Here is a 27785-nt window from a genome sequence, read left to right on the forward strand (position 1 = left end):
TGCCTCCAGCTTTGTTCTTTTTGCTTAGGGTTGTCTTGGCTATGTGGGCTCTTCTTTGAGATGAGTTTTTTCCAATTCTGTGAAAAAAGTCAATGGTAGCTTGATGGGGATAGCATTGAATCTGTAAATTACTTTGGGCAGTATGGCCATTTTCACGATACTGATTCTTCCTATCCATGAACATGGAATGTTTTTCCATTTGTTTGTGTCCTCTCTTATTTCTTTCAGCAGCAGTTTGTAGTTCTTGAAGAAGTCTTTCACATCCCTTGTAGGTTGTATTCCTAGGTATTTTATTATCTTAGTAGCAGTTGTGAATGGGAGTTCACTCAGGATTTGGCTCTCTGTCTGTTATTGGTGTATTGGAATGCTTGTGGTTTTTGCACATTGATTTTGTATCCTGAGACTTTGCTGAAGTTGCTTATCAGCTTAAGGAGATTTTAGGCTGAGACGATGGGGTTTTCTAAATATGTAATGATGTCATCTGCAAACAGAGACAATTTGACTTCCTCTCTTCCTATTTGAATACCCTTTATTTCTTTCTCTTGCCTGATTACCCTGGCCAGAACATCCAATACTATGTTGAATAGAAGTGGTGAGAGAGGACATCCTTGTCTTGTGCCAGTTTTCAAAGGGAGTGCTTCCAGTTTTTGCCCACTCAGTATGATATTGGTGGTGGGTTTGTCATAAATAGCTCTCGTTATTTTGAGATACGTTCCATCAGTACCTAGTTTATTGAGAGCTTTTAGCACGACGGGGTGTTGAATTTTGACAAAGGCCTTTCTGCATCTATTGAGATAATGTTTTGGTTTTTGTCATTAGTTCTGTTTATGTGATGGTTTACGTTTATTGATTTGCGTATGTTGAACCAGCCTTGCATCCCAGGGATGAAGCCAACTTGATTGTGGTGGATAAGCTTTTTGATGTGCTGCTGGATTTGGTTTGCCAGCATTTTATTGAGGATTTTTGCATTGATGTTCATCAAAAATATTGGCCTGAAATTTTCTTTTTTTGTTGTGTTTCTGCCAGGTTTTGGTATCAGTATGATGCTGGCCTCATAAAATGAGTTAGGGAGGATTCCCTCTTTTTCTGTTGTTTGGAATAGTTTCAGAAGGAATGGTACCAGCTCCTCTTTGTACCTCTGGTGGAATTCAGCTGTTAATCCATCTGGTCCTGGACTTTTTTTGGTTGGTATGCTATTAATTGCTGCCTCAATTTCAGAACTTGTTATTGGTCTATTCAGGGATTCGACTTCTTCCTGGTTTAGCCTTGGGAGGTTGTATGTGTCCGGGAATTTATTCATTTCTTCTAGATTTTCTAGTTTATTCGCCTAGAGGTGTTTATAGTGTTCTCTGATGGTAGTCTGTATTTCTGTGGGATTGGGGGTAATATCCCCTTTATCATTTCTTATTGCATCTATTTGAATCTTCTCTCTTTTCTTATTTATTGGTCTGGCTAGAGGTCTATCTATTTTGTTGATCTTTTCAAAAAACCAGCTCCTGGTTTCATTGGTTCATTGATTTTTTTTGAAGAATTTTTCGTGTCTCTATCTCCTTCAGTTCTGCTCTGATCTTAGTTATTTCTTGTCTTCTGTTAGCTTTTGAATTTGTTTGCTGTTGCTTCTCCAGTTCTTTTAATTTTGATGTTAGGGTGTCAATTTTAGATCTTTCCTGCTTTCTCTTGTGGGCATTTAGTGCTATAAAGCTCCCTCTACACACTGCTTTAAATGTGTCCCAGAGATTCTGGTATGTTGTGTCTTCATTCTCGTTGGTTTCAAAGAACATCTTTATTTCTGCCTTCATTTCATTATTTACCCAGTAGTCATTCTGGAGCAGGTTGTTCAGTTTCCATGTAGTTGTGCAGTTTTGAGTGAGTTTCTTAATCCTGAGTTCTAATTTGATTGCACTGTGGTCTGAGAGTCTGTTACGATTTTTATTCTTTTGCATTTGCTGAGGAGTGTTTCACTTCCAGTTACGTGGCCAATTTTATAATAAGTGCAGTGCACTGCTGAGAAGAATGTATATTCTTTTGATTTGGGGTGGAGAGTTCTGTAGATATCTATTAGGTCCTCTTGATCCAGAACTGAGTTCAAGTCCTGAATATCCTTGTTAATTTTCTGTTTTGTTGATCTGTCTAATATTGACAGTGGCGTGTTAAAATCTCCCACTGTTATTGTGTGGGAGTCTAAGTCTCTTTGTAGGTCTCTGAGAACTTGCTTTATGAGTCCGGGTGCTCCTGTATTGGGTGCATCTATATTTAGGATAATTAGCTCTTGTTGCATTGATTCCTTTACCATTATGTAACGCCCTTCTTTGTCTCTTTTGATCTTTGTTAAAGTATGTTTTGGATTAGGATTGCAACTCCTGCTTCTTTTTGCTTTCCATTTGCTTGGTAAATATTCCTCCATCCCTGTATTTTGAGCCTATGTGTGTCTTTGCACGTGAGATGGGTCTCCTAAATACAGCACACCGATGGGTCTTGACTCTTTATCCAATTTGCCAGTCTGTGTCTTTTAATTGGGACATTTAGTACGTTTACATTTAAGGTTAATATTGTTATGTGTGAATTTGACCCTGTCATTATTTTGCCCATTAGTTAACGCAGTTTCTTCATAGTGTCGATGGTCTTTACAATTTGGTATGTTTTTGCAGTGGCTGGCACCAGTTTTTCCTTTCTATGTTTAGTGCTTCCTTCTAGAGCTCTTGTAAGGCAGGACCTGGTGGTGACAAAATCTCTCAGCATTTGCTTGTCTGTAAAGGACTTTATTTCTCCTTTGCTTATGAAGCTTAGTATGGTTGGATATGAAATTCTGGGTTGAAAATTGTTTTCTTTAAGAATGTTGAATATTGACCCCTAGTCTCTTCTGGCTTATAGGGTTTCTGCAGAGAGATCTGCTGTTATTCTGATGGGCTTCCCTTTGTGGGTAACTCAACTTTTCTCTCTGTCTGCCTTTAACATTTTTTCCTTCATTTTGGCCTTGGTGAATCTGATGATAATGTGTCTTGGGGTTACTCTTCTTGAAGAGTATCTTTGTGGTGTTTTCTATATTTCCTGAATTTGAATGTTGGCCTGTCTTGCTAGGTTGGGGAAGTTCTCCTGGGTAATATCCTGCAGAATGTTTTCCAACTTGGTTCCATTTTCCCTGTCACTTTCAGGTACACCAGTCGAATGCAGATTTGGTCTTTTCATCTACTCCGTATTTCTTGGAGGCTTTATTCTTTCCTTTTTTTTCTTCTTTCTCTAATCTTGTCTTCTCACTTCATTTCATTAAGTTGGTCTTCAGTCTCTGATATCCTTTCTTCTGCTTGATTGATTCGGCTGTTGATACTTGTGTGTGCTTCACAAAGTTCTCATGGTGTGTTTTTCAGCTCCGTCAGGTCATTTATAGTCTTCTCCAAACTGGTTATTCTAATTAGCAATTCGTCTAACCTTTTTGCAAAGTTCTTAGCTTCCTTGCATTGGGGTAGAACATGCTCCTTTAGCTTGGAGGAGTTAGTTATTACCCACCTTCCAAAGCCTTCTTCTGTCAGTTCGTCAAACTCATTCTCCATCCAATTTTGTTCCCTTGCTGGCGAGGAGTTGTGATCCTTTGGAGGAGAAGTGGTGTTCTGGTTTTTGGAATTTTCAGCGTTTTTGTACTGGTTTCTCCCCATCTTTGTGGATTCATCTACCTTTGGACTTTGATGTTGGTGACCTTTGGATGGAGTCTTTGAGTGGACGTGCTATTCCTTTCTGTTTGTTAGTTTTCCTTCTGACAGTCAGGCCCCTCTGCTGTAGGTCTGCTGGAATTTGTTGGAGGTCCACTCCAGACCCTGTTTGCCTGGATTTCATCAGTGGAGGCTGCAGAACAGCAAAGATTGCTGCCTGTTCTTTCCTCTGGAAGTTTCATCCCAGAGGGGCACCTGCCAGATGCCAGCCAGAGCTCTCCTGTATGAAGTGTCTGTCGGCCCATACTGGGAGGTGTCTCCCAATCAGGATGCACGGAGGTCAGGGACCCACTTGAGGAGGCAGTCTGACCCTTACCAGAGCTCATACGCTGTGCTGGGAGGTCCACTGCTCTCTTCAGAGCCATCAGGCGGGAACGTTTAAGTCTGCTGAAGCTGTGCCCACAGCCACCCCTTCCCCCAGATGCTCTGTCCCAGGGAGATGGGGGTTTTATCTGTAAGTCCCTGACTGGGGCTGCTGCCTTTCTTTCAGAGATGGCCTGCCCAAAGAGGAGAAATCTGGCAGTCTGGCCATCGCAGCCTTACTGAGCTGCAGTGTGCTTTTCAGGCTCCTGAACATCTTGTTTGGTGGAATACTCAACATCCATATAAAACATAAATGCAAATTTATATGGATTATGAAAAGATATCCAAGTTGTATTGTTATATGGGGAAAAGCAGTTTACATACAGCATGAATATTTAGATTCTGTGTGTGCATGTGACACATAGAGAAACATCTGGAAGGATGTGAATCACAGTGTTAGGTAGAGAAAAAAATAGTGCTTATCTCTACAGCATGAGAATTTGGGTGATTTTTTTTTTTTACTCTGATGGAGATTTTTAATGTAATTCTTTGTTGTTTGAAAGTTTTACATTGAACATTTGTTACTTGAAAATTAAGGGGAAACATTTCTATTTTGAGAAGAACCTGATTGAATTGTGTTGTTTTGAAAAAGAAGTTCACTTTTAGAATTTTAGGCAACAGGAGAGGATGTTGTCCGTCAGGGGCCACCCTTCTTGGCACCTTTATAAAGCGGACAAACACCTTCATACTTTCATGTATGAAGACACTTTCTTCCTGCAGCAGCATGGCCTTGTAAATGAAGGGAATGGGCTTTCTTACTCTTTCTTCCATTTCATTTGTATATGTCACTGTGATGTCATTGCCATAATTTTTTCTTCTCTGGTTTTATTTTTCAGGAAGATTTCGATGTTGATCATTTTGTGTCTGACTGTAGGAAGCGGGTCCAGCTGGAAGAACTGAGAGATGACCTGGAGCTCTACTATAAACTTCTTAAAACAGCCATGGTCGAACTCATCAACAAGGATTATGCAGATTTTGTCAATCTTTCAACAAACCTGGTAAACTTTAAATCCACAGTCCCATTTACACACATACAATTTCTTTCTCACTCATACTTATTCTTAGAAGTGTTGTGTGTTTTTAGAAACCTTTTAGTTGATGTCCTCACAGAAATTTGAAGAGATCACTAATCTCATCAATAAAATAACCAAACTTTCTTGATATACAATTTTGCTTTTTTACTTATTTAAGACTATTGAATATTTTTTGAATTTGATATTATTAAAAAGCAAAGGCTAGTAATAGCAGAGTGGTTGTTTTTGTTAGCTGCTGATTACTGTGAAATCTCTCTGGTTTAGACCAATTTGCAAGAGCAAATATCGGCTGTTCTTAAGGAAATGTTTAATTTACTTTCAGATACATATGCGAGCCAGAGCTAGATTCAGAGAACATTGGCCAATATTGATCATTAGGAGGCTTGGTTTTATAAAATGTAAGAATAGTTTGCCATGAGCTATCAGCTGTTTATAAAAGTAGGTTAGAAGTGCTTATGTTTTAATACTCCCAAAGTTTGCCTTTTGGTCATCCTGTTCCTATTTTATTTTACTTTTAAAACTCTCTCCAAAGAAGTACAGAAAGTAACCATCTCCATGGAAACTTTAAGAAGCATTAAAATTAATGAGCCATATTTGCATTTGGGAAATGTACATCTAAGATAAATGTTGTAGTGGGATTAGAAACCTAGAAATTTTTATTTCCATTCTATTTCATTTGGATTTTTCTCAAGAGTTATAATGGTTAGGACAGATAGAGTCCTTGAGACTTTCACATCAGCTGGTTGAATATTGTAAATTACAGACGGATAGCTCTTTATCTCCAGTTAAAATTTCTCAAATTCATTAAAATATTTTATTCAGAGGCAAATTGTGCCTAAGAAAGCTTTTATTTATTATGACTTCTTTTATTTTTATAGTTTTCATGTACATCAAAGGTTTTTTCACATTCTATCAACAATATTTATTGTAAAATAACATGTTATTTAGTTACTTAGCAATATATGGTTGTTCGTTTTGTTGTACGGAAAGAATAACATAAGTCTAGCACTGCATTAATCATTAAATAGATACTTAGCGATTACTCTTGATTGTGAAGTGTGTGTGCCAACATGATCTCTGCCTTTAGGTTGGCATGGACAAAGCCCTCAACCAGCTTTCTGTGCCTTTGGGACAATTACGAGAAGAGGTTCTGGTAAGTTTCCCAAATAACATTAAACAGTTTACCATAAAGCATGATATGCTTGTTTGCCCCTCCAAAAAAGAATTCCTTTAATCTGTTAGATTGTTGTTTTTTGTTTTTTGAATGTTTAGTAATTATAATACCCTCGGAAAAGTTGTAAATCATTCTCTATTTTTTGCATGTGATACTATAACCAAAAAAATTTATGTTTGATTTGAAGATGACAGATTCTTGGAGTAGATAGCTTTAAAATGTTGGGGGAGGAGAAGGCTGTTTGAAAACTCAACTTGTTACCGTCAGCTCACTCATATGTAGGTAGTCACTAATTTAAGAATAGCTTCTATTTTTAAAATTTATAGTTTTACAAATATTTTCTCAAATAATATTTTATATATTGTTAGGTTCCTAGACTATCCACAGAAGCTCTTTAAACCCTAATGTAACTGAAGGATAATATACAATTAATATAATAACTAATTGTATTTATTTTAATGTTCCTATGAGATAATGTCTGCTGTGAGTTGGGACTCCCATGTCTAAGCCATTGGAGACAGGGACTCCATCCGGATGAACAGTAGAGAAGGAAGTTTTAGCATCATTTTCAACAGAAAAGTGTGCTACCCTGTCCTGTCCCTGCTGGTCCACCCCACAGTCTGTGTCAGGCACCGTGACTTCCATGCTGTCTTAGCCTTGAGGAGCTGTCATAAACTTGGTTCATTGCACCATTATTACCCGTGTATGTCACCACTAGATCATGCGCAGCTTGTGTAGCCTTATGCACTTAGCCCCTAAGACAGTCCCTGGCACATAGTAGGCTCACAGTAGGTGACATACGTAAACAGTGCATGTGTAGTGCTGAAAAAAAAAGGCAGAATAATAGCAATGTCAGTGTTTAGAAATCCATAGGAATGGCAGGCAAGAAATAATTCTTAAAAGAGAGGTCTCGAGTTGTGCCTTGAACTAGCAAATATTTTCAGATGTTTGTGTCTTGTTTGATTTTTTCAAAAAGCTTTTAAAGTACTTCTTGGCGTGGAAGGAAAATTGTTTTTGTGATCCACTGTTGGATTCCACACTCTGGGTGGCTTTTACATGGCTCTTGGGTGTCTCTCCTGCCTTCTTTTCAGTGTGCCTCTTCCTACCCCCAGCCTCAGTCCTCAGCCTTCTCCTCTCCTCTCCTCTCCTGTCCTGTCCTCTCCAAATTGCCTCCCATGGAGGTGGATTCACTTTCCTGAATTCTGCTCTGTCATTGTTGACTGCTCTCTCACCTGCAGGCTCTAGTCTTTACCTTGCCTCCTGCCAGCACCATATGCTCTCCCTCTTTCCACAGCTGTCTCTATAGCCATCTTTTTCCTGATTGGTTTACCAATAGACCTGTTCTTCCTTTTTGACCTCCAACTCATGAAGCTACTCTGTGAGATTCTGCAGTCATTGAGAAATGAGACTATTTCTTTTTCACCGTTGCATCCTCATTGGCTTGCACAATAGCTGGCATTTAATAGGTATTTCATAACATTTGTGGGATGAATGAATTCACTTTTCTATAGAATTTTTGTGATTTCTCTAGTTTATTCTAGTTTTTCCATTACTTTCATTTTGGCCCTAATTTCTGATTAATTCATTAACTTCTGGACATGCTTCTCCACCTATTACCTCTCCCTTTTCCTTGCCTCCTGTTCTTGACTTCTTGATTCTGAATTTTCCCAAAACAACTTTTTCGTGATATATTAGTACTTAAAATGTGTAGAATCTAGTCTAAAGGTATTATCTGGTCATAGCCCTCTTGAATTAACCCTTCCTGTTTTATTCCTACTTTTGCCCAAATTGAAGCCTGCAGTTACCCCTGGATGTATTCCTCACTGGTTCTGAAATATGTCATAACTCTTCTATCTTCCTGCCTTGTCTTCTGATAATCTTCTCTCTATGCTTGTGAGCATCCACAAATTTTTAGAATCTACCTCAAGTCTCACCTCCTCCACCAGACACCCTTATACTTTGACTCAGGTTATCCTTTCTTTACCCTGACCACCTGTGATGCTCGTTGTATATATATTAATTTTCTTTCGGCAGCCGATCCTGCATGACCTTGGCTTTATATGTCATTTTCCCCCTAAATCTTGAGACACAAACAGCAATTGTGTCTAATATTTTGTAATTTGTCAATATCTGTGTAATACTGGCCTATAGGTGTTAAGTCCTGTGGAATTGAATTAAATGTGTAAATTTCATAATGTTATGAAACAATCTCTGCAGTACTTTTTTTTTTTTCTTTTAAAGAGCCTTAGATCATCTGTCAGTGAAGGAATTCGGGCAGTTGATGAACGAGTGTCTAAACAAGAGGACATTCGGAAAAAAAAGGTATACTCAAATATTATAATATTAAAGCATTGATTCACTGTAGCACCTTGTAGTAACAAGCACTTTCAGGCATACGGTGTGATTTACTCTTCTTGATACCTTTGCAGAGAGGAGCGTGATGTCTCTCTGTTTATATTAAAGTGTTTTCTACATGTATTTATTAGATGTATTTGTGTATTTTTTTTTTTTTTTGATAACTTTAGTACCCAAGCACACTTTTTAAAATCTCAAGGGAGAAAAGCCTATTTTAGAGATCTTCTGTGTAACTCTTCTTTAGATCCCTTCTCAGCTTTTGTCCAAAGATTCAAGAATGTAGTGCATTGCTGGAAAAGATTGTCCACTTCATGAGAGAGGGGATTTTTTCCTGTTTTATCCACTTATATTCCCAATGTATAGAAGAATGTCTTGGTTCATGATAGATGCTTTGTAACTATGTATTTAATGAATGACTTTATTTTTGTTATTTTAACAATGAGTTTTTATAATGTTCCCTGATAATAATATCTCCCTTGTGTAATAAATGTCTTTAATAAATTGGCACTTAGGTTTATCGGTATATCATGCACATGTAAAGGAAGAGGACAAATATGATTGGAAACTAAAAACATGAAAAAAGGATCTTAAGAACATAAATGTAGTACCAAAATAAAGGTTTATTTAAGATGGGGAAAAGAGGCCAGGTGTAATGGCTCACACCTGTAATCTCAGCAGTTTGAGAGACTGAGGCAGGCAGATCGCTTGAGCTCAGGACTTTGAGAACAGCCTGGGCAACATAGCAAAACCCTGTCTTTACAAATAATACAAAACAGCCAGATGTGGTGGTGTGTGCCTGTAGTCCCAGCTACTTGGGAGGCTGAGGTGGGAGGATCACTTGAGCCTGGGAAGTTGAGGCTGCAGTGAGTCAAGATCACAGCACTGCACTCCAGCCTGGGTGATAGAGCGAGACCCTGTCCTTAAAAAGATGGAGAAAAGAAAGAGGGAATAAGGATATACTATAAGAAACAAAAAAAATAAGTTTTTTTAAATTCTGAAATTGTGATACAATGTTGAAATATGTTTGTTCTAGAAAGCCAAAAGATTTGCATTCTTGGGAATTTAGTGTTATGTAGAAATGCTAAAAATGTAGAATGCTATAGGTAATTTTACACTGACTTTTGACTTTGTATTTTCCTGCACTTAGGATGACAAAATAAGATAATTAAGATTAAACATGACAATAGCTTTATTCTTAATTTTTATTTATAGATGTGTGTATTGAGGCTTATACAAGTTATTCGATCAGTTGAGAAAATTGAAAAAATCTTAAACTCTCAAAGTTCTAAAGAAACATCTGCACTAGAAGCAAGCAGGTAAGTATTTTTCACTAAATAACTCATAAATTAATACTTTACATCCAGCGTAAAAATTTTTTTAGTTAGAACTCATTTTTGATAAAGAAGAAAATCCCAGACTGTGGCTTAGTGTTTTTAAATGTAGCTCAAGCAAAGCAGAGTGCATGAAATGGTAAAGCTTATACATGTTATTATATAGCCTTGATGGTCGTATATAGCCTTGATGGTCGTATTATATAGCCTTGAAAGGTTCCAACACGGCACCTTTCAGGGAGTCAGAGAGCGTGTACTTTCTGTGGAAGGTTTTTATTATTGAAATTGCCTTACCCATGGACTAGTAAAATCCCTATTGACTTGTAAGGTGTGGAATAGCAGTCATCTTAAATTATTTAGACAGGCCCAGAGTATTCCAGTTGATGTATCTTGAGGTTCAAAATGCACGAGTGTTATATCATTAAGAGATAGTACAGGACACATTTCACTGAAATTTATAAACAGCAAAGAAAAAGCTGATGAAATAAACAAAAGATGACGGTTTCCTTTGTTATACTGTAGTGTCTTATTATCTTCCCACACTGAATTTAAAATCAGTCAGGTCGCTGAGTGACTCAGAAAATGAATTGAATGGATCATTATGAACACAAATGGGAAGCCCCATGGTGCAGTGGAAAGAGCATGGGCTTATGTTGCTTGTACCAGCTGGGTAGCTTGAGTCAGGTTACTTCACTCTGTGTCTTGGTATTGTCATCTCTCATATAAGGCTAATAGGAACTTCACTTGCAGGATTGGTAGCCATAGAGTAGACCCTCATATATGTCTAGTTCGGGCCTAACGCAAGCATCTCTGAAAGCCATGTTGATAGCCATCGTATTTTTCCTTGACTAATATGGGATAAGCTACAGGAAAACCAACCAGGACCAAATGGAATATACCTGCAGTTCAAAGTCCTGATCATACTATCAAGACAAGTTGGATTTCTTAATTTTAGGATTTAGGATCCTTAAATTCTTAAATTTAGGATTTCAGAATTTTAGATTTGGAGAGACTGTAGAAACAGTATGCTCTGTATCTCTCATTTTATAGATAGGAAGATGAGGCATCTGAAAAGGAAATTATTCTCATGTCCTAGGTCTCTACTTTCTTTCCTGATCGAGATGTGTAAATAAGTGGTCAATCGCTGCCATCTTTTTTCTTCAGCCTGTAGTACTTGTGCTTCTGTCCCTTCTGTTTCCCTTCATCTGCACTCATCAGAGTCCCTGTCAGTGTCAGTTCTGAGAGAACCAGTGGAGCCCTGTTCGACTAACTGCTCTGCTTCTGTCTTCCACTCAACAGCGTTGACAGCCACTCCCAACTGTGTCCTCACCCGGCATCTGTGATACCTGTCTCCCCGTTTTCTTTTCCTCCTTCCTTATTCCTATTCTGTTCCTTTGATGGACTCCACTGCCCTTTTTCATGCCAGCTTTCTCCAGGGCACTGTTCTTGGCCCTGTGCTCTTGATCAGCACTTTCTGGGTAACCTCATCCAACCCCATAGTTTTAGTGGCCTCCTGGATGCTGATCTCTTTATCTGCAGACGAACTTCTGTAGTCTTCAGACTCATCAGTCTGATGACTGCGGGGAGTCTAGTGGACGTTCTACAGGCACTTCACATTCATCATGTTGAAAACTGAGCTCTCATCTTCTTTCCCTGCCTCCGCCAGCAAAAACATTTTACTCCTCCCTTTGATTCCTTGTCTTAGGAAACAGCGCCTTTATTTCCTTCACTAACCAGGCAAGACATCTTGGGGGAGTCAGTGTCTCCTTTTTTTCCCTTCATCTCCTTCTTTCATTCACTAGGCAAGCCCTGGAGAGTCTGCTGCTCTAGCATCTCTGAGATTGAGAGATGTCTGCCTCTCCCTCTCGGTTCTCCCATTGCCTCGTTTCAGGCAGTGGCCTCCTGACTGACCTCTCATTTTCTCTAGGACAACTAACTCTGTAGCTGTCAAATGGATCTTTCAGATTTGTCTAATCACATCTTACTATGTGATTGGGAAACAATGGTTTCCTAGTGTTTTTAGGGTAAATCTTAAACTCCTAAGCTGCTCCTTGCCACTTCTGTATTCTTCACTAAAGCTATTCGGAACTACTTGTGGTTCCCTGACTGCCCTGAACATTGCTGACTTATGCTTCCTTAATTTTACTATGTATGGCCATTTATTGTACTAAAAGCCCTTCCTTTAACTTCCACCTCCCTTTCACGTGCCTGATTTCTCTTTATTCCATCCAAATCTAGCCCAAAACATGCTTAAAGTATGGAAAAGTTCAAAATACTATGCTAAGTGGAAAAAAAGCAGGTTATAAAACGATACAGATTTGTTATGTAAAATTTATTCTTGTCTCTTGTATGGGATACTGTTGATCCCTTCTGCTTTCTTTAAACCTGTCTCTCTCAGTTCTGTGAGAGAAAGTATAAACAAGACACTGCAAGAGTTCCCTTCCATAAAGTTCACTTACAAGACCACCTCTTTTAGGAAGTCGTCCCTGACCTTTCAGATTTAGATGCTCCATCTCCATGCATTCATCAGGCCTCCGGGTCATCCACCAGACAACTTACGGTTCAGACTGGAACTGTTGATTGACTTGCATGCCTTCTCCATCAGTCTGTAAGGTCCCTGACATCTTTACACCCACAGTGTCTGGAACTAGTAGGTACCTAAGAAAAGATACCAAATGTCCCCGACTAGTGGAGAATAGGCTTCTGATTACCTCAGTGATGTCTGTTTCTAGACGTACTCTTATATTATTGTATTATATTCAGTATGTTATATTCAGTATAATAGACACTGCACTCTTCCTTGCTCTGAATCATCTTTGAGGAGCTTTTCTTAAATGCAAATCTGAGCTGTAGAGAAGGTAAAACCAGGGCAATATTACTGAATAGTAGATATACCATGCTTGTTAAGCCAAGAAACATTCAGATAATTTATAAATAATCAATTCACACGAGATTATTCAGGAAAGAGTTAGGGATATTCAAGAAAGAGTTAACCTTTTTGGTTGGTCACGCTGGGTAGCTCCTGTTCCTCTAAACTAGTTTGGATGCTACAAATACAGAACTGGGTAGACCACTGACACTCTCAGTGCAGCATTTTCTGTGTCCTTATGATGTGGGCATTTTTCCTCACTCACTGATGAGCCATCAGTGTACACAGGATGCCTCAGTATACACAGCGGGTGATTATACCTTTATACTTCTCCTCTGCTATTTTACTTCTTTTTGAGTGATATTGACACTTGATAATATGTATGGGGGGGAAAAGTACATTTATTATATTTTGTGCCAGATATGTAAAGAATGCCCTGTCACTAGGACCCAGAACATACAGGTTGACAGCTGTTGCTGTTTGGTAAATGTAATTTTAAAGTAAGTCATTACTATTTAAATTTAAAATAAGATATTTTGAGATATTTATTTCTGTTGGAGGGTCAGTGTCATTTATTGAGGAGACAAATGTATTTGGTATTTTAAAATATTTAGAGGTATTTTAGCAAGGGGAGTGAGGCAAGCAGAGAAGTAGAAAGGATCCAGCTATAAGAAATGGGATGGAAAGAGAAAGAAACGATAAGGAGGGAGAGGGGAAAGGTTGGTGGGGGGGGGAAGAGGGAAGAAGAAGGGAGGTTGAAGCTGAAGAAGAAGGTTATGAATGGGAGGGCTTGGAGTCAGTGGCAGAAACATGTAATTGCATGCACACAGGCCTGGCCAGCCCTGCTGCTGTCTGGTCCCTGTGGGTCAAGGCCAGGCAGCAGCAGCAGCTTGTACTCAACAGATTCCCCAGTGCACTTAGAACATGCTGTGCATATGGCTCCTGGGGAACATTGACTGATGGCACAAAAGACGCTTTAGCTTTCACCTCGTGACAAGGTGGCCATGTAAAACACTTTGACAAAAGTCAAAATATAGTGGGTGTGAAAGCCTCTCACTGCCAGGTGTGTGATGTATTCTCGTGGAAATAGAGACCTTAGGGATTACACTTCTATAATTGTTTTCTCTACTAGCCCCCTTTTGACCGGACAAATTTTGGAGAGAATTGCCACAGAATTTAATCAGTTACAGTTTCATGCTGTTCAAAGCAAAGGCATGCCTCTTTTGGACAAAGTAAGACCGGTAAGTGTTGTTTTGGATTTCCACAGTTTAGTGTTTAGGAACTTGCTAAATAATTCTGGTTTAAATTAGTAATATTGTTGATCTAAGGGTTTTGAACCTAGCCTTGCATTTTTTTTTTCAATTTTTAATTTTCAGGGCCCCAGCTTCCTAAGTGTCACACATTATAGATTTTGTGTAAAGACTCAGTCACATTTTCCAGATGATAAGAGTAAAATTAATTCTGAATTTCATGGAATTGGACATATTATATGATGTAGACAATTAATTTATCCAAAGCTCTTAATTGGATTTTAAATCCATGATGTTTCCTAAAGATTGACTCTGTAGCTTAAGAGGAAGATAATTTTTTTCTCATTCTGTAATTCTGTCTAAATTCTTCTTTGATGAAGCAGAAATTTACTTATAAAGAGATTGGGGTGGGGGGGTTCATTGTTATCTCCAGGAAAGTTATTATTTTGATTTTATATATGTCGTCATCTATTGGTGTAAGAGGCTCGTTATGTGTCTATTCGCAGTTTCAGAAATTGCTCCAACTAGAGCTTTTTTTACTTACCCACCTTTTCTTGCAGCGTATAGCTGGCATTACAGCCATGTTACAGCAGTCACTGGAAGGCCTCCTATTAGAAGGCCTTCAGACGTCTGATGTCGACATAATACGGCACTGCTTGCGGACTTACGCCACGATTGACAAGACACGGGACGCGGAGGCCTTAGTTGGCCAAGTACTAGTGAAACCATACATAGACGAGGTCTGTGCACCTCCTTCAACAAACATTCATGAGCTTCTGCTCTGTCTTTGACTCTTTACTGGGTGTGAGGAAGATAAGAAGAGAGAACAGAGATCTTTCTGGAAAGATTCTCAGTTCCTACAGTACCAGCTGTAAGGAAGGCTTGGTCCCCATGGGTTACAGTTGGGAAGTAATGTTACAATGCCAGGAATTGGGCATGCCCTCTCAGGTGTCCTGGCAGTGCTGTGGCTCAGGCTTCAAGGGCGACATTCTCACCTAGGGAGAAGGTGTGCATCCACGTGTTTTTAGGTCAATTTCTTGGCAGGCAATTGTTCCTCAGTAGTTGTTAAAAGAATGTTTTCAAACCACTGGTCTTATGGGTGGACTAAGCAGGGTGGACAATTAAGCAGTGACAACACTGCAGTGTACGAGGAAGGTGCAGAGAGTGCTGTGAGCGTGGAAAGGTGTGTGAGTGGGGTAGACAGTGGCACCCTCAAGTCTTCAGGGAATAAATGACATTTGGCCCAAGTCTTGAAAAATACGGAGGAGTTTGCTGGACGGGGAAGGCGACAGGAGGAATATTCAAAGATCAAGGGCTTTTATAACAAATTAGCTGGGTAATACCTTAAATCTAGAACTCGGCTATGCAGTATCCTTCACCTATTAGGATATAGCTAAAATACAGGAAGTAAGTGTATCCCGCTTCTGAGCAGCCAGAGTATAGATTGTGCCATATAAAGTTGCTGATACTCAGCAGTTTCTGACATGCAAAAACAGCAGCTTCATCTGCTTCAGACTGAGAGAAGTCACTGAGCCCATCCTCAGCGTTTGGGGACTTGCCTCCAGTGACCTGTCAGTGTGAATGTTCTGACTGTTGTTAGTAAATACAAAGATTATACTCACATGATTTCAGGGTGAAAGTCTTTTATTTTTTAAAATGGAAAGTTGAGACTCCAATGATAAAAGTTAAATTTAGGGACTAATTTTAATAATTATTTTGGCCTTGTTAAGATTACTAAAAATAAATAATCTTTCAGTTCTGTTTATATCCTGTTATATTCCATAGCTGTCTCTATGGGAGTGAAAAAATTACGTACATTATTTCTTTGTCAATAAGTGAAAAATTTGTGTGTGTGTGGTTTGGGGGGCAGGGTCTCACTCTGTCGCCCAGGCTGGAGTGCAGTGGCATGATCATGGCTCACTGTAGCCTCAACCTCCTGGGCTCAAGCAGTCCTCCCACCTCAGCCTCCCAAGTAGCTGGAACTACAGGTACACACCACCATGCCTGGCTAATGGTTTTTTTTTGTATTTTTTGTAGAGACGAGATTTTGCCATGTTGTCCAAACTGATCTTGAACTCCTAAGCTCAAGTGATCTGCCTGCCTTGGTCACCCAAAGTGCTGGAATTACAGGCATGAGCCACCGTGCCCAACCAATGAAAATATTTTAGTCACTCATCTATTCCTTTTTCACTGAACTGAATATAGTATGCTAAATTCAAGAAATATTTGAACTTTCAGTGGCATATTAAATTCAGTAGCCACATTATGTTTTATTTAAACTCAGCTTATCTTGTCATATCATTCTTGACTCCCAATTTTATCACAAAAAATAAAATAATAAACTAATATATTTTCTATCTTTCTCTGCCTCAAACCCTTCCCTAATCTGCATGATGGTAGAAGAAAAGGCCAGGATAAAGACAGTGAGGAGTTGCAGTGGAGAATCGTGTGCTCTGCTTTAAATTGTTTTTTTTAAAGGTGTTACTTTATTTTCAAACTCACAGGGAAGCAGAAGAGAGTGCATGGTTTATCAGCCCATGTCTCCCCAACAGTCATAATTGTGCAGCCAAATCCGAGGAACTAGTTTTGAATGTGGCCTGTTATTTACTTTATTGTTTAGAAGATATGTCACAGGGAGGAGGGTGAGCATGAGGAAGCAGATTTGTAAAGTTTTCTTTATTGTTTTCTCTGAAATATATAGTTTGTACTTCCCTTTAAAATGCTTTTTTTAAAAAATGATATTCCTTTTAATAGGTGATTATAGAGCAGTTTGTTGAATCTCATCCCAATGGCCTTCAGGTCATGTATAATAAACTCCTGGAGTTTGTTCCTCACCATTGCCGCCTTCTTCGAGAAGTCACGGGAGGTGCCATCTCCAGGTAATTTAAACGACCCTGTGTGGACCCCCACCTCCCTTTCAGTGACCGCACCTGCTAAGCGCAGGCGCACGACAGACGATGACTGTCTTGTATGAAGTGAATCCATTATGAATCTTGTTATTTCATTGTTTCTACCCATGATATTGTGAGGCAGGTTGCATTAGCCTCATTTCAAAGATGTGGACACTGAGATGAAGCTGAGACTAACGACCACATTTCCAAATCCAAAGTCTAGCCTTTCTTCTTCTCTGTACTTTTTCCTAAATTTAGTTTGAAGTCAGAATTGCTTTCCTTCCATGATTCTAATATGTCATAATCTGTCTATAGATATCAGTTCAGTTTAATTCAACAAGTTTTATGCTAAGTATGAACTCATCTTCAATTTTTCCTCCCTTGGTTCAGTTTCCAAGACTTCCTGATTCTCTTTCATAAATACCCCATTACTTTCACCATTGCCATTGTGCCAGTCCAGGCCTTGTCATCTGCTGTCCACAATAATAGAATCTCCCCACCCTGTCTTCCTACTTCCAGTCTCTCCTTCTCTAAGCTTCTGACTGTCACATTTACCCAGAAATCTGCGATTCATAGATTTCTTCATAAATCTTTAGTGGCTTCTCAGTGCACATGGAGGAAGATCCAGGCTTCTTGAAGCAGGGCGTGAGGCCCTTTTTGTTCTTGCCTGGTAGCTCTCTGCTGGAGAACTCTCTGCCATGGAACTTTCCCTCCATATCCCTGGACGCTCTAGCCACACAGTGCTAGCTGCCTTTCCCCAGCTCCCTTGTACTCACGTGCTTCTGCGTTTTTCCTCTGCTTGCCTTGCCCTTCCTGTGCCCTTCGTTTTCCTGTCAAACCGCCTCTCCACATGAATCTCCAGCTCAGATACCACCTCCTTCAAGAGACCATCCTTGGCTGGGCGCAGTGGCTCACACCTGTGATCCCAGCACTTTGGGAGGCCAAGGCAGGCGATTCGCTTGAGGCCAGGAGTTCAAGACCAGCCTGGGCAACATGACAAAACCCTGTCTTTAAAAAAAAAAAACAAAAAAACAGTCTTTGTCCTAATGTTCGGCATTCATCATGTCCTGTGGATTGCAGGACGTGTTGCTTTTGTGTCTTCTGAGTACTGATTTCCATGTTGCGTTGTGATCACCTCTCCGCTGCTCACACCTTCCCTTGCCTCTTGACGCAGTGTCTTAGAGCTAGCAGCTGCCCAGTTAGTGTTTGCAAAATGAAAGAATTAACTAAGTTTAATGCTCAAAAGGCAAATAAGGTCTCTGTTTTCATGGAGCAAGCAATATATTTGGCCTTGAGTTTTTGTTCTTTGCAGAAATGTGGGGTAATTAATATGCTGCTTGGCATTTGCAGTACCCTCTCTCTTTCCTCTGTACCACCTAAGATGAAGCCTAGTTTTGCTACTTTTGTTTAGTAATCATAAGGATTTAGTTGGATTTGGGGATAAGAATATAGTAGAAATCATGATGTAAAATGAGCCATAGATATGAAACAATCAGTCATTAGATTTAACAGAGCCAGTCTGGGTGCAGAGATGTCAAGCTTCAAAGCTTTAGGGGATCTTTTCCACAGTTTTTAGTGTGGGGGAATTCACGTAGAAGGCTTAGAGATTTGAGGAATCTGAACTGTACCTTGCGAGATCATCTTCATCTGCTGCTAGCCCGTCACTGTGTTGCAGGTTCTGTGTATCCCTTTCCTTCCCGTGCTCGGCTCCTGGCTTCAGATTTCCAGCTTGGTGCTTTCCCTGTCACTCTTTTCTTTTATCATGTGCCACCCTTCATGGGCTTTATAACTGGCAACACCAAAACATTCATGATTTCTCCTCCAGAGAATACAGATGAGCTTTTCTAATCCGTCTACTGTTAGTTTTGCAGGTTTTACTTTCTGTCTTTGGGGCTTTCATTAGACATTAACTTTGGGAACGAGGAAATGTTGTCATTTAGTAGTGATTATATTATGTATATCTGTAGTTTGGAGTCCTCAATTTTGTGCTTTCTTTCTCCAGATACCTTAACAGAGCCTGCTCTTACTATTATTTGACAGTGTATAATATGTTGTGTGGAATTGGATATATGGGAGGCAGCCATCTTCTTTCCCCTTCCTGGCCCTCCACCCCCACCAGTAATTTCTTAACAATACTTAGGTGAAACTATACTAACAGTATTTGCTAGCTCTTCCTGGACAGTGAAACAAAGCTTCCTTGATAACTTATCTGTCTTGATAATTTTCGTTAAGCAGGAAAATTACAAAAACTTTTAAAAAATTTATTTTAATACTTACCAGAATGTTAAGTCCCATTTTGATATGGCAACTTAGCTACAAAACTCCCAGTTTTGCTAAAATAAGAACATTTATTAAATTGTTTGCCATTTTTAAAAATTACCTTAAAATAGAGCAGAATACACAGTATGAAACAAAGTGGGCAGATTAGTGAAATGGTGTTTGCCTAGAATGGATGTTTACAGGTCTTTGAGTTCGTGAAAGACTTAAGGAATCTCTCTTATTTAACCGTTACTAACATAGGGCTTTTACTATGTGTTAGGCACTATCCTAAGTACTTTACAAATATTAATTCTTACTATGACTTTGTGAAGTTGGTACTATTATCATCACCATTTGAAAGATGAAGAAACCAAAGCACAGAGAAGTTAAATGATTTGCCCACGCTCCAGTATTTGAATCAGGCACACTGGCTCCGAAGCGCATGCTTTTGTCTCAGTGCTGCCTGTCATCTACATTTGGGAATTTGGAATTTAAAGTCTGGTGCTAAACAAAGACAAAATAAGACAAGCACACACACACACACAAAATTAATCTATTATCAGATTTTTGTGTCAAGATTTGTGATAAGATTTCACATTTGATAGTCATAGAATTTTAGAACTGAAAGTAATCTTAGAGATAGCTTAGTAAATAAAAGCTGTTATTAATTTATAAATTAGCATAATTTACAATGCTGTATGGTTTATTGGTGTTCAGTAACGTGAAGGTTATTTTTCCTGTAGTATTAGACTACTGTACTTTTTCTCCCCAAGATAGGAGTATAAAGGTGGTGGGAAGTATTTTAGAGGGAAAAGTGTACCAAGGTGATTAGCCTTGACACCAGGTGGAGGAGTCAGGATCCAGGAGATTTGCCGGGTGTGAGGTGAAACTGAGATTAAGGAGTGGAATAGAAATTTGAGGCTAGACACAAACTAAATTACAAATTTTTTTTTTTTTTAAGTTGAAATAAGTTTTAGACTGCAGATCTTTTGGCAGAAGCAACACAGTGGAAATTTGCTCTTTGTAAATAGATTATGGTGTATTTTACTGAAATGTGCTCTTTATTTTACAGTGAAAAAGGCAATACTGTTCCTGGATATGACTTTTTGGTGAATTCTGTCTGGCCAGAAATAGTACAAGGATTAGAAGAAAAGTTACCCTCGCTTTTTAATCCTGGGAATCCGGATGCATTTCATGAGGTATCTCTGCCCATCGTCTTGATTCTTGAAGATGTTAACCGGAGACTGGAGAAATATCATGTTCTCTTTTGCTTAGTCTTGGTTCTGTGGTTTATTAAAAATAAAAATTTGAGTTGCTAAGTGAACATTTACCTTAAAACACACACATCACTTTATCCAAGATATGAGCTATGATACTTTTAGGAATAAGAACATTTTCATTTTATAATATAAAGCATAATTAAGTCTAGATACAAGTGTGAGTAGAAATGTACATTATTTTCTTAAAAACATCCTGAGGACCGTTAAAAGCCAGTGTTTTTGCAGTTTTCTGTGAAAAATTAAGTTTGTACATCTCTGCCATATAATTTTGAATGAAAACAAAGAGTACTCATTGGATTTTTTCAAGCAGCAAGTACAAAGGAATTGATTGGATTTTAAAATAGACTATATAAATGTCCTCTATAATTTAAAAAGTTAGAAAGCCCCAATATTTATTTCCTTTTTTAATTTATATTTTATTTTATTATTACTATTACTATTTTTGAAACAGGGTCTTAGTCTGTCACCCAGGGTGAAGTGCAGTGGCACAATTATAGCTCACTGCAGTCTTTGACTCCTGAACTCAAGCAGTCCTCTCTGCTGCTTCCTGAGTAGCTGGGATTTCAGTGCACACCACCATGCCTGGTCAATTTTTCTTTTCTTTCCTTTTTCTTTTTCTTTTTCTTTTTCTTTTCTTTTACTTTTCCTTTTCTTTTTCTTTTTCCTTTTCTGTGGAGATAGGTCTCACTGTTGCCCAGGCTGGTTTTGAACTCCTGGCCTCATGCAGTCCTTCCCCCTCAACCTCCCAAAGTGCTAGGATTTCAGGTGAGCCCCCATGTCCAGCCCTGTTCCACCCCCGGCTTTTTTCCCCCTTAAAAAAGAAATCATTATTTTAAAGATTTCATGGTTAGGATTCAAAAAGTTAATGTATAAGTTTGTTTTCCTTTGTATCATTTTAAAGGCTCAGCCTCTTGGTACTTTTCTTCCTTCTCCTTCCCTGGATTTTGGTTTTTGGTTTCTTATGCAATGAGATAATCTTTGTCATTTAATTAGGTACTTTATTAAATTTGCAGTGATTCTAATTGTCAATACATTTGACTCTTATTTTGTACTTTCTCTTTGTTCCAGTTTTCTTCCCTTATTTCCTTCCTCCCATCTTTTTTTCCTCCCTTCTTTTTTCACCTTCTTTGTATTTTAGACTTCTGGGGATCTGTTTTCTGTCTTTATTCCATTTTGTCCCCTCTACTAATTTGGAAGTTGTACCCTTTATTTCTGTATATATTCAGTAACCTTAGTGGTTACTTAACAGAATCTAAAGTTGATTGATGTTCTTGAGCCTTCTCCTGGACAATACGCGAACTTAGAGCACATTAATGCCAGCCATCCCTTCTCATAGTATATATTTTTGTTTCCTTGCTCGTACTTCTATTTTTTTTTTTAATCTTAAAAACTGGGCATTTTTATTGTTTTAAATAGTCATCATCCTCTGGGAATTACCCTACATGTTTGTCATTGCTTACTGTTCCTTTTTGAATGTCAGCTCATCCTTCTTGAATCATTCTTCTGAAATTCATGTTAGAAGACTTTTTAGTAAGGCTCTGTTGATAATAATTTATTTTTTAAAATAATTTCTCAGTTTGCGTTTGTCTGAAAATAACTGTATTGCTTCTGTTTGTAAGGTCAGTTTGCTGGATATATTAATAGAATTCTCAGCACTTTGAGTATTGTCTTTTGAGTTGCATTATTAAGTTCACTGTTAATTTAATTGTTATTCCTTTGTAGTTAATGCCTTTTTTCTCTGGCTGCTTTTAAGATCTTCTGTGTGACTTTGGTGTGCTAAATAAGTTCTGCTGTGATATGTCCAGTAGAACTTCTTTTTTTAAATTATTATCCTTAGGATTTGATAGGTTTTTCTGAATCTGAGAATTGGTGTCTTTCATCCATTCTGGAAGATTTTTATTTATTATTTCTTCAATTGTGCTTTTCTTTCCTTCCTCCATCATCTCCATCTAGATCTCTTGTTTAGACCGGCTCACCCTATCCTCTGTATTTGCTGCATTCTCGATAATTTCACAGTCTGTCTTATAGGTCACTAATTCCATTCTTAGTTGTATCTAAACTCTTTTCCACCTGCATATTGAGTTTCCAGTTAATTGTCATTTTTTTTATTTCTGGAAGTTGTACTTGTTCTTTGTCTAGCCTCCCTGGTGAATTTGTTTATTGATTTTTTAAGTGTAGAGAGGCACAAGATAAGCGTAAACAGCCTGGGGCCCAGCAGATTTCCCACAGATAAGACAATACATTGGGAGGTTTACCATCCCAGAAATGCAACTTACCTTATCTCTTGGCGGATTGTCCCATATTACAGTGCATTGAATAACAGGATTGTGCTGTTTTCAATAAATTTTGTAGCAACAACATTTGTGATTTTAAAAAGTAGGCTTTTAAGGTAGCATAAGGAGAATGAAATAATGGCTTTAAGCAGTAGCAATTGTAAGCTTTAAGCACTGGCAAATGTAAAGACGCTTTACAATTTGCTCTATGCTTTAGAGACTCATATTGACCATGTTTGGCTCAGGAAATGTTTCAGCTCAGAAATGAACCTTTCCGATAGAACTTGACTTTAGAATTTTAGGCTAATACATACTTAACGTTTGTGAGTATAGTTTCCAGCAGATAGTATCCATTTATTTCCAGAAATACTTTCAGCTTTAAGCCTTAATGTAACATGTTTCTTGTAAGAGGGAAGTATCTTTATATATATTTTTTAGCATCCATTATATGCAGAGGTATAGTTTTGTCCCAAAAGGGAAGAATAATCCCGATTTTTATCTCAACTCTGCACACCTAGACCACCCTCTGGGATAACAGAAGTTTGCCCAAAACCTTTTGAAAGAAATTTAAAGCCTGTAGTTTTTACTACTACAAAATCCTATCTAAGCACAGACTTTAGCATATTTAGATGAATGGTTTGGTGACCCTGGATTGAGCCCCTTTTAATTGAGAAGAACATAAAAAAGCCAACAGTGTTCTTAGAGCCTGGGGGCTTCGGGAATAAAGTACCCACAAAAGCAACGTGCAGTGCAGTCGCAGTTTTGCTCAACTGACTGACTAGCATTCTGCTTCCTCTACCTCCTAGCTTGTCTTTTGAGCAGGTTCTCTGCGAGCCTCAACAGAAGAAGAAGCATCACTTGTAAAATGGGGGATGATAATGAGGATGATAGCAGTTGCCTTGTGGGGTAGTTTTGTGGGTTAAATTAAATAATACAATTCTAAGCACAGTGTGTTGATGATAAATGCTACGAGTTAGCTGCCACTCTTAATGGTTTTGGTACATCTCCCTGTCAGTTTTCATGCTATCTTATTTATAAAAATGATACGAATACTCACATGGTTCGATTATTTCTCTTCTCTCCCTTTCTTCTTCAGAATTTTCTCCTTCTGTTCTTTCTCCTATGTGAGGCAATGATGAATTATGTCATTTAATCTGCTGTCAATTCAAATTCCAGTGGGCTGGGGTAGGGGGCCCTAGAACATGAGCACTACCATTTAAAGAGCACCAGACTTGGAGTGCCTGGGTCTCAGATGGGCTTTGCCATGGAAGACACGGAAGACATATCACAGAACCACTTTGGGCATTTACGCATCTTTCAATGGGACATTGGAAGGAAGATCTCGCAAGGTCCCTGTTAACTCTAGAAACTGTGATTCTTATGTGTTGAGCTTCTTTATCTTGATTACAGTTTTCAGTACATGCTCCCTGTTCTGGTTAGTTTTCTGATAATGAAAATTTTCCATTTGTTTTTATTTTAGAAATATACCATAACTATGGATTTTGTCAGAAGATTTGAACGGCAATGTGGATCACAGGCTAGTGTAAAAAGATTAAGAGCACATCCTGCCTATCATAGCTTCAATAATAAGTGGAACTTGCCTGTTTATTTTCAAATAAGGTTGGTCATTTATTCACCGCCGCCCCCACCCCCACACCCTTCTAAAACAGAATTTGAATGCCAGTTAAGGTTGTTGTGCCAATTAGTGGCTCCTTTTCTCTGATCATCATAATAGGCTTTGGGAGACAAAATTGAAAGTGGAGAAAGATACATAAGAAGTATTATGGTTGCCAAAGTCTGACTTGCATGACAAAAACGTAAGTTTTATTTTTTGGTAATTGGAGAGCTCAGAACACAAGAGTTGGAAGGAGCTGACTCCGAGCCCCGCCTCATTCCCACCCACCATGTCTTCATTCGTTGTGAAAAGAGAAAGTAGGAGTTATACAGCAGCTCTTTTTTTCCATTTTCCCTGTGTCATCATCTGCCTCAAATAATGAACCTGTCTTACATCTGTTTTTGCTCATCTGAGATACTTGTGGGAATGGGGAAAAGCAGAGCCTTAAGTGTTCTTTGCAGCTGGTTCCATCTATTAGTGTATGAGAAGCCTCGTCATTATTTCGGCTTCGCTTATCATCTTTGTGACATTTGTGCCCTCTATTCTGGAAAATGGTGACATTTTTCTTCCAGGTTTCATGATGATATCACCTTTGTCAATAAGCCATTCTATAAAATACTTGGGGAAATATAGGATGAACCCTTAACATCATACAGTGCATTGGAGAAACAGATGATAATAGCCATTTTTGCAGATTCTCTTGAATGAGGTCATGATATGTTCTTCCATAGAATGGCATTTTACCTGAAATGCTCTTTGAAGAATCATAGGCTTTTTTATTTACATTGCTGGATGCTTTCATTAATTATGATGCAGTCCTTTCCCCTAGAGTTCTGAGGAATAATTACAGAGAAGGAGATCAAGAATTAGGTCCCCTGATGATAATTGCTTGGGATGATTGAGAATGTATGTAATCATCTTTTTATAATGAAATCACAGTTCTCAGAATGAAGTAGTAAGGTGCCCTTTCACTTACAATACTGTGTTTTATGCTAAATTTTCCAAGGTTGCGTCATCATGTAGTTTGTCTCTCAGCAGGAAATTATGGATTTGTTCATCTAAGATGTTAATGGGATGCACTGGAAATAGTTGTTATATGATAATCAACATCAAGCCAGGGCAAGAAGCCTTTTTGATTTGTGAGCAGGATTTAAAATAGCAAAGCATCGTTTTATAAAATGATACTGCTATGGAGAAATAAGGTTTACATTTCCCCATCTCTCTGTCGTCCAGGTTTGGAGTTAGATTACTTTGGTTATCTAATGCTATCACCTCACAAACATACTCCTCTGCTTTCTGCCTCCAAACTCTTTCCTGGTCCTTTTCCTCAGACCCTGGGACCCATGCACCGTTACCTCACTCTTCCATCCCACCACTGCACCTCCTGCAGCCCCCATGGGCTATTTCAGCCCGTGCTCTTGGCTCTGCCAGGCTGGGCCCCTTGGTAATGGCACAGCTTGGCTTCAGCTGCATCTCCTTTCGTTTCAGTTTCTCTCAAAGCTGGTAATTGGGGCTTAAACTCCATTGAAACTCAGCCAATTCCCTGAAAGTCTTTTTTACCTTCACCAGATTTCAGCCTTAAGCCTTCAAAGGAGTTGATTAGCCTTTTTGAAAAAACCTCTTTTATTTAAAATTCGTGAAATTAAAAAAAATAGTTTGAGTTATGAAGTGTAGAACTTGTTTTTAGTACATTTGTTTTTCCATCTAAAAAGTAAATTCCATTAAGAATTTGTAGAACTTTTCTATTGATTTTTATCAGGTGTTGGGTTGTTTGCTCTGAAGGATGACAAAAAGTTCCGCAAACATGGTTAGGGTCAGAGTTGCATTGTCATCAGATTCATTTCAAGGTCATTTGAAGTAAACCTAAAGACAGTGGGGTGGTGATGGTTGGACATTTCCTAAGAAGAAATATTAATATTGCACTCTCAGTAGAAGTTTTCTGCTCCTGGATCTGACTACCCATATCCAAATCATCTTCGGGAAAAAAGCCACCTCCCCAGCCCAGCTATCACCACAATTCTTGTGAACACATTTTGTATCCTCTCACTGTCCCTGAGACCCCGCTGTGTCTACATTTCATTTGCTCCTATGGGCATATTGGAAAGTAGATGAGGACTTAGTTTCTCATGGGAAGAAATTAAATGCAGATGTGATCAAAACAGCCTCAAATTATAATGAGTCAGTGACTGCCTGGAAACTGCAGGTGTTAGCCCTTTAAATGCCAAAGGCTAAATTTCAGTTTGCTATTCTTTTTAAAATTGAAATATTTCTAGTACATTCACATGTATATACTGTATTACATAGTATATGCTGAACACAGTCTTATGATGTGGAATCTACGTAGTAATATTAAGGTGCGGGTAGCCCTTTCTTTCCTGTCCCTGCACTCCTCTCAGACATGTGTATCCACGAGAGACGGGTGCACTTATGATGTTCCTGATACTTCAGAGAAAAAAAACAGTAGGCATCACTATTGTTATCGCCATTGTAATTTTTATTTAAGTATTATTGTAGCCCTGTGATGTTCGTGGAGGAATATGTCTAGAGACCTTCCCCGGGCCTATATTTAAGAATTTAGAAATGTTTGTATTTGGGGTTGCCCTTCTTACATGGATCCTGTTGAGAGTAGAATGACATTCGATGTGCACATGAAAACCACACCATAGCTTTTCAGATTTCAACAGAGGTTCCCTCTCTCTTTTGGCCATTTTCCAAGAAGAAATATGTTCTGTTGCTTCATTCCTGGCAGTTACCGCACAGCAGAGCTGTGTGAGGGGCTGGTCCCCTGGCTGGGGAGCACACCTAGGCCAAGTGACTTGGGCAGTTGTAATCATACATCACTGTCCCTGCTCAAAGATAGGCAGAACCTCTCTGTGAAGTGCAGGGATCAAGGCTCTGCTGCATTTTTTTGGTCCTTTTTCATTTGTATGCTTTTCAGAATTATCGTAAATATACATAAAACTCTGTAGCCCATGTCTTTGCATAGTACTAAATTATACCTATTTTTTCTTATTGGTTTATAGCATCAAGCTTCCACATTAATACTGCATACTGGTCCATTGAATATACCACAGATTCTGTAACCATATTCTTTCTTTTGGCCATTTAGGTTGCTTCAGTTTTTCCCTGATATAAACAGTGCTGTGTCAGCTATCAGGCCTTTTCTGTATCAGGGCTAACTTCCTGTGTTTTGTTTAGATTTTGAAGAAAGGCAGGACTGGGAGTCTGAGGTTGAGCTCTAGGAGCTGGTTTGCTCTCCCAGGTGCAGAGCAGTCCCATCTCCCTTGTTCTCGTGTTCAGTGTCACTGCCTCCTCTTACTGCTGTTCCTGGGCTAGTTTCCAGTGCTCTATTATTATTATTTTTTTTTTTTTTTTGAGACGGAGTCT

The 27785-nt window shown here is 38.7% G+C and overlaps 1 protein-coding gene across 2 annotated transcripts in view; it reads left to right on the forward strand.

Annotated features, from left to right (window-relative positions):
• COG2 (component of oligomeric golgi complex 2) overlaps positions 1–27785 on the forward strand; it is a 51557-nt gene that overhangs the window by 11962 nt on the left and 11810 nt on the right. For both annotated transcript variants that reach the window (XM_003893782.3, XM_031659213.1), the window contains 9 exons: positions 4904–5065; positions 6189–6254; positions 8517–8597; positions 9843–9946; positions 13963–14071; positions 14641–14820; positions 16835–16959; positions 20303–20429; positions 24264–24403. In XM_003893782.3, the coding sequence (XP_003893831.2) occupies positions 4904–5065; positions 6189–6254; positions 8517–8597; positions 9843–9946; positions 13963–14071; positions 14641–14820; positions 16835–16959; positions 20303–20429; positions 24264–24403 (1094 nt within the window). The remainder of the gene's footprint in view (positions 1–4903; positions 5066–6188; positions 6255–8516; positions 8598–9842; positions 9947–13962; positions 14072–14640; positions 14821–16834; positions 16960–20302; positions 20430–24263; positions 24404–27785) is intronic.

Source organism: Papio anubis, chromosome 1, assembly GCF_008728515.1.
Source record: "Papio anubis isolate 15944 chromosome 1, Panubis1.0, whole genome shotgun sequence".
Classification (NCBI taxonomy): Eukaryota; Metazoa; Chordata; class Mammalia; order Primates; family Cercopithecidae; genus Papio; species Papio anubis.